The 10,914-nt window shown below is 37.1% G+C and overlaps 1 protein-coding gene across 8 annotated transcripts in view; it reads left to right on the forward strand.

Annotated features, from left to right (window-relative positions):
* Positions 1–10,914, forward strand: part of ARHGAP28 (Rho GTPase activating protein 28) — a 206,169-nt gene that overhangs the window by 190,464 nt on the left and 4,791 nt on the right. For 5 of the 8 annotated variants that reach the window (XM_055324179.1, XM_055324182.1, XM_055324184.1 and 2 more), the window contains one exon: positions 2,699–3,046. The exons of 1 other annotated variant lie outside the window; for it this stretch is intronic. In XM_055324179.1, the coding sequence (XP_055180154.1) occupies positions 2,699–2,906 (208 nt within the window). In that variant the 3' untranslated portion in view covers positions 2,907–3,046. Of the gene's footprint in view, positions 1–2,698; positions 3,047–9,472; positions 9,538–10,914 lie in introns of those variants that run through there. 2 more of the 8 variants (XM_055324181.1, XM_055324185.1) reach the window with 1 other exon arrangement.

Raw genomic sequence — 10,914 nt, forward strand, 5'->3', positions numbered from 1 at the left:
AGAAGCTGGGGAGAGGAGATTGTGGGGGGAGGGGAGATGGGTACCCTTCATAAAAGGGTAACACAAGGACCTGGCAATGTAGGAGTTGCTCAGTATCTTAACTCTAATGGTAGATCAAAGAACCTATACAAGTTGTATTGAACTTAATACACACAAAAATGAGTACAAGTAAAGTCGGAAATCTAAATAGGATAGGTGTATCATTAATGTCAATATGCTTAACTGTGACATTATACTGTATTTGTATAAAATGTTACCATTTGAGGAGAAATGGGCAAAGAGTATGAGGAAATTTTCTATATTATTTCTTACAATTACATATGAATCTACCACTATCTCAGTAAAAATATTTCAATTAAAAAAAACAAGAATGGCCAATAAAAATAATCTATGGTGTTAGAAGCCAGAGTAGTGCTTTTCTGTGAGGGTGGAAGGGATAGTGATTAAGAAGCCATGATAGTAGCTTATGGGGGCTGGTTATGTGGTATATTCACTTTGTGAAAATTCTTCAAGTATTCTTATAATATGTGCATATTTTGTATGTTCTCTTTATCTCTCTCTAAATATACATATGTGTATATATATATATATATATATATATTTACATAAAAAAGAAAAGAATAGAGTAGGCAGGGACCAAGAGGAACCCTGAAAACTTAACTTTTCTCTGCTGCTAAGACACTATAAGTAGTTACCACTAAGCAGTAATAGACTTTGAATTCCTCTGGGGGGATGTGAACATTGAGTAGATTACTAGTCAAATGTGTGAGAAAACTGCCTTTACACTCTGATGTAGACCTTTTGTAGAATAAAAGTGTTTCTAATAAAAATAAATTAGAATCAGTGACTATAGGTAGATGCAAATCCTTTTTATGAACTTCAGAAGATGTCCAGTCCATTTTCTTAACTAGTTAGAACTGTGGCCAATTTAAGTTTAGTTGTAAGTTGGTACATCTGTGCCTGTTTCACTAGATGTTTATTTTCTGACTCCTAACCACCTCTTCTGTTTATGTAAAAAAAAAAGAGAGAAAGAAGTCCCATTCTTCCCAGGTCCTCCCTGTTACGACTAAAACTCTTTGGACATAATATAATGACAAGCACAGGAAGACTCTGAAAGGTAGAGAGACAAGTGCTGACTGCCTAGGGATATCAGACCTGTGAAAAAACATGGTGGTGAGTTCCTGGGTTTCCTTATTGTCTCCTATATGTCTAGACAGGGTGCTATGGAAACCTTCAAACTGGCATTGGCACAGACCATAAATGAGCTTTAGAGAGCCTGTTTCCCCATCCAAGGGACTGAAGAGAAGGTAGCCTAACCACAAAAAAACATTTTGGCAATGTTTGCCCTACTGCAACCAAACACCAACAGGAAAACACACGACTACGCCTGTGATTTCAGTGGAACCAAGCAGGCAACTGATCTACATGCCCCACCCAACAGAATCAGGTGGTGATTCAGTTCCCAACCACGATAGTGTCAGAAGGGTCCTGCCTCTAGCTGAGTTTCCTTCACCCAGCAGCAGTGAGACCTAATAAATCCGTTCAAGGCAGTTATCCACTAGGTTCACCCCACCCTCAGAGTCAGTAAGGCACAGTGAAGAGCATCTTACCCAACAGCAACAAAGAAGCATGAGTCAACCTTCTGTTTCCTCTCCCTGGTGGCAGCAGAGCCTAGCAGGGAGCTGATCTTATACCCCCAATCCAAGGCAGCAAAGTAGTGCCAGTTGGTGTCCCACTTTCACTGGGCAGGTGGCGGTGGGGTCCAGCAAAGAGCTGAACATACACACCCACCCAGACCTTGCGCCAAACTTCACCAGGAGGAGTTCCTGCCAAAAAATGATTAAATAAGATTCAGAGTCTCATGATATCCAAAGTGTCTGCAATATGATACAAAATCACTCATTATACTAAAACCAGGAAAATCACGATAAGAATGAGAAAAGACAATTGAGAAATGCCAGTGCTAAATTGAATCAAATGTTAGAATTATCTGACAAAAGCAACCATCACAAAAAAAAGCTTCAACAAGCAATTATGAATTCTCTTGAAACAAATGAAAAAATAAAAAATCTCAGCAAACAAAAAGAAGTTAAAATGAAATGAAAATTATAGAACTGAAAGAATAACTGAAATAAACTCCCTAGATGGGCTCATTAGTAGAGTGAAGATGACAGAGGATATAGTCCGTAGACTTGCAGACATACCAATAACATTATTTACTCTGAATAACAGAAAGAAGACCGACCCAAAAAAGTGAATATAGTCTCAGGGATTCATGGGCTGTAATGCATGGTACTGCATCAGTGCAGTACCAAAAGTAGAGAAAACAGAGAGGAACTAAAAAAGTACTTGAATAAATAATGACTGAAAACTTTCCAACTTCGCAATAGGTATAAACCTATGTATTCAAGAAACTAAGTGAACCCAAATAGGACAAACCAAAGAAATCCCTTCCGAAACAACATAATTAAACTTGTAAAAAATTAAAGACAAAGAAGAAAACCTTGGGACCCTTGAGAGGCAGAGTGGTTGAGCGTCTGCCTTCAGCTCAGGTCATGATCCTGGGGTCCTGGGATCAAGTCCCACAGTGGGCTCCCTGCAAGGAGCCTGCCTCTCCCTCTGCCTGTGTCTCTGCCTCTGTGTGTGTGTGTGTGTGTGTCTCTCATTAATAAGTAAATAAAATCTTTTTTAAAAAAAGGAAGAAGAAAACCTTAAAAGCACCCAGAGAGAAGCAGTGCCTTTCTTATAGGGAACATCAATTACAATCACAGTGGATTTCTCACTTGAAACCCTGGAAACCAGATGGAAGTGGCATAACATCTTTCCAAGTACTGAAAGAAAAAAAACTGTTAACCTTGAATTCTGTGTCATGCAAAAAACATCTTTCCAGGATGAAGGGGAAATGAAGACATTGTTGGGTCAAGCAAAATTAAAGGATTTTGTTGCTAACAAATTTACCCATAAAGAATGGATAAAAAGGAAGTTCTGTAAATAGAAAGAAAATGATAACAAAGGCCTGAAACATCAAAGGAAAGGAGAATATCAGAATGGGTGGAAAATAGTGGTAACTATAATTGATTATCCTGCTTCTTATGTATTTCTTAAATCATTTTTGATGGTTGAAGTAAAAATAGCACCATCTGATATGGTGCTCAGTGTATGTATGTAGAAAACATATTTAATACAATTTTATTTATTTTTTTAAAAAATTATTTATTTGAGAGAGAGCCAAGGGGGATAGTCAGAGGGAGAGAGATAATCTCAAGAAGACTCCTTGCTGAGTGAGGAGCCAGACACGGGGCTCCATCCCACAACCTCAAGATGATGACCTAAGCCAAAATCAAGAGTTGGATGCTCAACTGAGCCACCCAGGCACCTCAAGACAACTATACTTTAAGAGAGTTGAAGCTCAGCACTCCTTATTGTCTGCATAGTAACTTCCCTCCAAAGACTGCATTATGTAACAAGGGAAAAAGAATAACTTCATAGTCATGAAATCTGACCTCAGTCAGGTGAACAAGGTTAACATCAACAATGATGAGTCACACTGATGGTAAATACCCCGATAAGAAATGATGAAAATGGCACTTTACCTCTGTCCCTTTCCTCCCAAGAACACATAATTCCAGCCTAAACATGAGAATAACATCGGACAAATCCCAGTTTGGAAACATTCTACAAAATGCCTGATGAGTCCTCAAAACTCTCAAAGAAATAAAAAACAAGGCAAGTTTGAGAAAATATCAGAGTCAAGACAAGGCTAATGAGACATAACTATGTATTAGTTTCCCAGTACCACTCTGCTTAAAACAACAGAAATGTATTCTCTCAGTTCAGGAGGCCAGGAGTCTGAAAGAAGTGTGTCATCAGGGTTGGTTCCTTCTAGAGGCTGTGAGGAAGAAGCTCTCCCATGCCTCTCTTCTAGCTTCTAGTGGTTGCCAATATTCATGGTTTGTAGATGTATCACGCCAATCTCCCCACCTTCACATTGTCTTTGTGTTTCTCTTTTCTCCTCTTATAAGGATTCATTGGATTTTAGGGGGTCCCCTGAATCCAGGATGATTTCATCTCTAGATTCTTAACTAAATACATCTGCAAATACCCTATATCAAATAAAGTCACATTTTGAATATCCAGACAGATGTGAGTTTTGGAAGGTACATTATTCAACCAATTATAATTACTGAATATATTCCAATTATTTTGGATGGGTCTCTGGAACAAAAAACATATGCTAGGTAAAAACCAAGAACATCTGAATAAAGTATGAACTTCAGTTAATAATAATGTATTAGTATTCATTAGTTGTGATATATATATATACACACACACATATGTATATATATCATATTAGTGTTAGATGTTAATAATAGGGGGAACAGAGTGTGGGGAATAATGAGAATTGTCTATAGTATTTTCACAATTTTTCTCTAAATCTAAGAGAGTTCTAAAATTAAGTTTATTTGTAAAATGTGTCAGGGCTTTTACCAATTAGGAGAACAACTTATTAATGGTGAAATAACAATTTCAGAGTAAAATAGATAAGGTTTGGTCATGCTAGAATATCAGACTTTGTTTTAAAAATGAAATCCACTTATGCATTAGTGGTCCTCTTCATTTAGCATGTTATTTATAATTCAAAGAACTAACCATAAATAGAATTCAATGCTCATTTTTAAAAGTATGAGGGTAAAGAGAATTGATGGGAGTTGATTTCTACACATCACTCAAGGTAGTAAAACATCAATCCCAGTAGACCATGATAAGTTACATATGTTATTTAGATGCCAGTGAAACCACAAAGAAAATCATACAAAGCAATATACTAAAAAATACTGTACATAAGTCTAGATATAATCATAAGAAATAGACCATATCCTGGGCCATAAAATAAAGTTCAATAAATTTAAAATAATTGAAATCATACAGAATATCTTGACCATAAAGGAATCAAACTAGATGTCAGTAACAGAAAGACAACATGATTATTTTTAAATACTTTAAAATTAAAACACATACTTCTCTAACCCATGAGTCAAAGAGGAAGTGTTAAAGGAAAAATTTTAAACATAATCAAATTTTGTACAGTGCAGCTAAAGCCATGCTGAGAGAAAAATTTATAGCAGTAAATGCTTACATTTAAAAAGAGGGCAGGATCTCAGAACAAGTTAGTTTCTACCTCTAGAAACTAGAAAAATAAGAGCAAAATGAACACAAAGCAAGCAGAATGAAGAAAACGATAGAAGAGCAGAAATCAGTGAAGTTAAAAACAGGAAAATAATAGAAATCAGTAAAACAAAAAGCTTTAAAAAATTGGTAAATTTCTAGAAAGACTAACGAAAATAAAAAGAAATCACCAATATTAGGAATAAAATAGAAGATATCAAAGTATATAATGCTTCTCATAAAAGGATAAGGAAATACTGTTAACAAACTATATGCTCAAAGAAGAAATGGACCAATTCCTCAAAAACCACAAATTATTAAAAGACAGCCAAGATGAAATAGTTTTATAACCATTAAGGAAATTAAATCTTTAAAAGTTTCCCAAAAATGAGCAGCCCGGGTGGCTCAGCGGTTTAGTGCCACCTTCAGCCCAGGGTCTGATCCTGGAGACCTGGGATTGAGTCCCACGTTGGGCTCCCTGTATGGAGCCTGCTTCTCCCTCTGCCTGAGTCTCTGCCCCCCCCCCTCTCTCTCTCTCTCTCTCTCTCTCTCTCTGTGTGTCTCATGAATAAATAAATAAAATCTTAAAAAAAAAAGTTTCCCAAAAAAGAAATCTTTAAGCAAAGATGGTTTCACTGGTGAATTCTAGCAAATGTTTAAAGAATTAACACCAATTTAGCACATTCTTTTTCCAGAAAATAGAAAAGGAAGGGACACTACCTAACTCATTTTATGAAATTATTTATTGATCAGACGCCAAAGACTATAAGCAAACACTGCAGACTAATATCTCTCATGAACTTAGAGACAAATCTAATCCAACCTATATTAAATTACAGTGACCAGGTGGATTCTTTTCAGGTATGCAAGTTTGGCTCAATATTTAGAAGTTAATGTAATCCATCATTGGATTGGAGAAAAATCATATGATCATGTTAATTGATACAGAAGAAGCATTTGACAAAATCAAATACCTGTGCATGATAAAATCCCTCAGTGAACTAGGAACTAGGAAAAGGAAGAACTTCCTCAACTTGATAAAGACCATCTACAAAAATCTACAGCTAACATCACACCTTACGATGAATGATGGAATACTTTCCTTCCAAGATCAAGAACACTACTTTTATTCAAAATACTATTAAAAGATTAAGCCACTGCAATAAGGCAAAAAAAGGGAAAGAGAAAGAAAGAAGAAAAAAAAAGAAAGAAAGAAAGAAAGAAGAGAAAAAGAAGGAAAGAAAGAAAGAAAGAAAGAAATGAAAGAAAGAAAAAGAAAGAAAGGAAAGAAAAGAAAGAAAGAAAGAAAGAAAGAAAGAAAGAAAGAAAGAAAGAAAGAAAGAAAGAAAGAAAAGAAAGAAAGAAAAGAAAGAAAGAAAAAGAAAACGAACGGACAGGTATACAGATTGTAGAGGAAGAAAAAACTGCACATAACATTAAATTTATCATTTTAAATTTACAGTGCACTGGTATTAAGTGCATTCACATTGCAATACAATATTACCACCATCCATCTCCAGAAAGATTTTATCATTCTATACTCACACTCTGTCCCCAGTAAACAATAACTCATTTTTCCCTCCCCTAGCCATTAGTAACTGCTCTTCTACTTTCTGTCTGTATGAATTTGACTATTCTAATCATTGATTTTTAAAAAATATTTATTTATTTTAGAGAAAAAGGGTTTGGGGGAAGGGGCAGAGGGAGAGGGAAAGAATCCCAAACAGACTCCCTGCTGAGCATGGGGCCAGATATAGGGTTCCATCTCACAACCCTGAGATCATGACCTGAGCTGAAATCAAGAGTTAGATGCCTGAAAACCTGAGCCATCCATGCCCCCTTGTAATAACTGATTTTTGACAAAAGCACAAAAGCAATTCAATAGATAAAGGACAGTCTTTTTAACAAATGATAAATGATGCTCTAGAAGCTGGACATCTAGAGACAAAAAACAACGCACAATGCGTCACAGATGTAAATGTAAAATATAAAACTATAAAATTTAGAAAACAGCAAAGGAGAAAACCTTTGTGATGTAGGGCTAGATTAAAGTTGACATCAAAAGCATGATCCAGGGTTGCCTGGTTGACATAGTCAGTTGAGCCAATGACTCTTTCAGCTCAGGTCATGATCTCAAGTTCCTAAAATCAAACCCCATGTTGGGCGCCATGGTCAGCAGGGAGTTGGTTTGAGGTTCTTTTCCTCTGCCCCTTCCCCTGCACTTTCTCTCTCTAAAACAAACGAATATTTTTAAAAACCTAGAATGTTCCATAAGAGATAAAAATTGATAAATTGTACGTCATCAAGATTGAAAACTTATATAGTGAAAGACTCAGTGAAAAGGATAAAAAGACAAAGATACTTACAAACCTCTTAGGCAGCAAATGAGTAACTAGTATCTAGAATATATAAAGAAAACTCAATACTCACAGCCCCGGTGGCTCAGCGGTTTAGCGCCATCTTCGGCGCAGGGCATGATCCTGGAGACCCAGGATCGAAGTCCCACATCGGGCTCTCTGCATGGAGCCTGCTTCTCCCTCTGCCTCTGTCTCTGCCTCTCTCTCTGTGTGTCTCTCATGAATAAATAAATAAAATCTTAAAAAAAAAGAAAACTCAATATTCAACAAAAGAAAAAAAAATCCAATTTAAAAATGAGCAAAAGACATGAACAGGTATTTCACTAAAGAGAATATACAGGTACACATATGAAAAGATGTTCAGTATCTTTAACCATTAGGGAAGTGCAAAGCCACAATGACTTATCATTAAACACCTCTGAGAATGGCTAAAATAAAAAAAAAATAATGATAACACCAAATACTGGTAAAGATACAGAGATCTTTGGATCACTCATACATTAGTGGTGGGAACATAAAAGGGTATAATCAGTCTAAGACTGTTTTGTAGTTTTTCATAAGACTAAATATGTAACTGCCATGTGATCCAGTTTTCACACTCAGGCATTTTTTTTTAAAGTAATCTCTGCACCCTGTGTGGGGCTCACACTCACAACTCTGAGATCAAGAGTCACACAGTCTACCAGCTGAGCCAACCAGGTGCCCTGTGGGCATTTGTCCCAAAGAAATGAAGATTATATTCACACAAAAAGCTGTATATAAATGCTTATAGCAACTTCATTTATAATAGTAAAAACTGGAAAAGAATCCCAAACATTCTTCAACAGTAAATAACAAACTGGCACATCCATAAGATGGTGTGCTACTCAGCAATAAAATGCAACACCTTGGATGAATCTCCAGGGGTTTATGCTAATTGAAAAAAAAAAGAAAGCCAATACAAAAAAGTTTCATACTCTGTGTCTCCATTTATATAACATTTTTGAAGTGACAAACTTCTAGAAAATGTGGAATAGAGAAGAGGTTACCAGGGATACAGGATGAGGGTAGAGAGGGAGGTGAGTGGGCTATACAAGGGAAACAAGGGATCTAGTGGTGATGGAAAATGTTCTGTATCTTTACAGAACTGATGTTGACATTCTGATTGTGATAGCACACTAGAGCTCTGCAAGATTTTACTAGGGGAGAAAACTGAGTAAAGAGTACAGAGGGTATATCTGTGCAGTTCTTAAAACTATGAGCAAATCTACAATGATCTCAACTAAAATGTTTAATTAAATAAATAATATAGGGCACACACCTTTCTTCTTTAAGAGAACTGAGGTCGATCTTTTTGAAGTAACTAAGCTTAGAAGTCATTCCTCACGTGGGATGAAGATCAGCCACTCTTCCACCACAGCATTCTAGCCTGGGATGGAGAAATGAAATTGGGCAACTATTTTCTCTGACTTGCTTTCACTAAAGAGCAGAAACATGTAATGAAGTCAATATTAGTTTGAAAAGCTTTAGGCAGGTTTTGAAACATGTCATGGACAAAAGAGAGAATCCCAGTCAGTTTTGGGAAAAAGAGAAATGAAACCTGACTTCTTTTGAACTGAGAGTAATGTGACCAGTAACAAGGCAATATTAAATATCCAGCTGCTCCTTCACTGGCCGTGGTGTGTCTATAACAGTCCTCTCTTAAGTGAAGCTGACAGTTGTGGATAGAATGGGCTCCAGGTTGTTGTAGGGCACAGCAACATCCATCTTGATTTGGATAGTCCCATCCTTTCTGTGCCTTGGATATTGGGCTGTATCAAACAAATAAAATTGAGTTTTTAAATCATAACTTTAATAACAATTTGCAGATGTATTTCATTCAAGGCAGAGGAATTGTTTGTTGCCATGGTTTACCTCAGCTCATGGAAGAGGGTTAAGTTAGATTGCTTTTTGTTTTGTTTTGTTTTCAGTTATGGTTCATCAGAATGCATTAAAATTCAGAACCAACGGTTATATGAAATTGGAGGAAATATAGGTAAGCGTTCTCTAATGGTTTTTACTACTAAATTCTCTGATTGCTCTAAAAGAAATACAATGCTATTGTAAAAGCATATTTTAGAAGTTTCTTAGTATAAATTCGACATCAATAAGTTTCTGAGTTTTTAATCTCATGCGAGAACAGTTGTAGGAATTCCCTGAAATACTCTCAAAATTGAAATGTGAATATTCTGGTTGATATGGAGTAGACTTTTGTGTCTTTTAAGTGTGCCTTAAAGTTGGAAAGTCTGTTCCTGAAGGTTCCTGCAAAACAGAGAACATCATGGAACTTTGAAACTGTGACACTCTTTTTGTTTAACTTCCCTGGTTTCACCCTCAGTTCAGGTCCATTCTTCCTATTTCTCTGAGGGGAAACAAAAAGGAATCAAAGGGAAGTTGCCTCTGCTTGCATCTGTGTCCTATCTTCCCCTTCGTTCAGGTCTTCTGCTTGCCCTCTGCACAGTCTGGATGAACCACCCCAGCTCCCATTATAGCCAGCACCTCCATGTGTACTTCCCTTCGTGTTCCTACCTGCTGCTTGGGGCCTTGCTCCAGCCCCCATTCTCTCCTGCACCCAGCTTTTCCCTCCCAACTGCATCATTTCCAACTGCATAAACATTTTTGATAATTTCTCTCATGGTCAAGACTCTCTCTTGACCCCCACCCTGCCCCGTCCCCACACCTTCAAGCCTATTTCCATTTCAGCGTTCTGCTTTACAGCAAAAACTCCTTGAATCCATTTTCTGTCCTCTAGTTTCTTCCTCTTGTTCTCTCTTGAAACCACTCCAGTCAAGTGTTACCCCGCAACACTCAACCAAAATTGCTCTCTTGTTGAGGCCACTGGAGAACTCTTACCTTGTGAAATCCAGTCATTCGTTCTATCTTGATAACTGCCTGAATTGATCTTTCCCTCCTTTGAAAACACACTTTCTTCACCTGGTTTCATTGACAACCTAAGCTTTTGGGTTTTGTCCCACTTCACTGGCAGCTCCTGAGTCTCTTTTGCCTGCTACTTCTCATCCTCTCAATCTTCAATGTGGAAAACTGTGGGGTCAGGCCCCACAGTTATGTGTCTATAAGACACATAACTTTTTTTGGTGAGTTCAATCCATCTCATTGTTTTAAATACACCTAATATGCAATGCCTTACAAATTATTTCCAGACTTCCTCTCAACACCAACCTTGCAGATCTAGTCATCAGGCATATTTTGCCATGGAGCCTTTGTACTAGGCACATTTTGCTATGCTCTCCTTTAGATTATTCGTTTCTCACTCCTTCACCTCCTGCCAGGTGTTTGCCTCTATGTCACCTTCTCAAAGACACCTTCCAGGATCTCACTTTCTCTAGGTGTGCCTTCCCAGCTTTGTTCTCTC

This window comes from Nyctereutes procyonoides, unplaced genomic scaffold (genome assembly GCF_905146905.1).
Source record: "Nyctereutes procyonoides isolate TBG_1078 unplaced genomic scaffold, NYPRO_anot_genome, whole genome shotgun sequence".
Taxonomy (NCBI): Eukaryota; Metazoa; Chordata; class Mammalia; order Carnivora; family Canidae; genus Nyctereutes; species Nyctereutes procyonoides.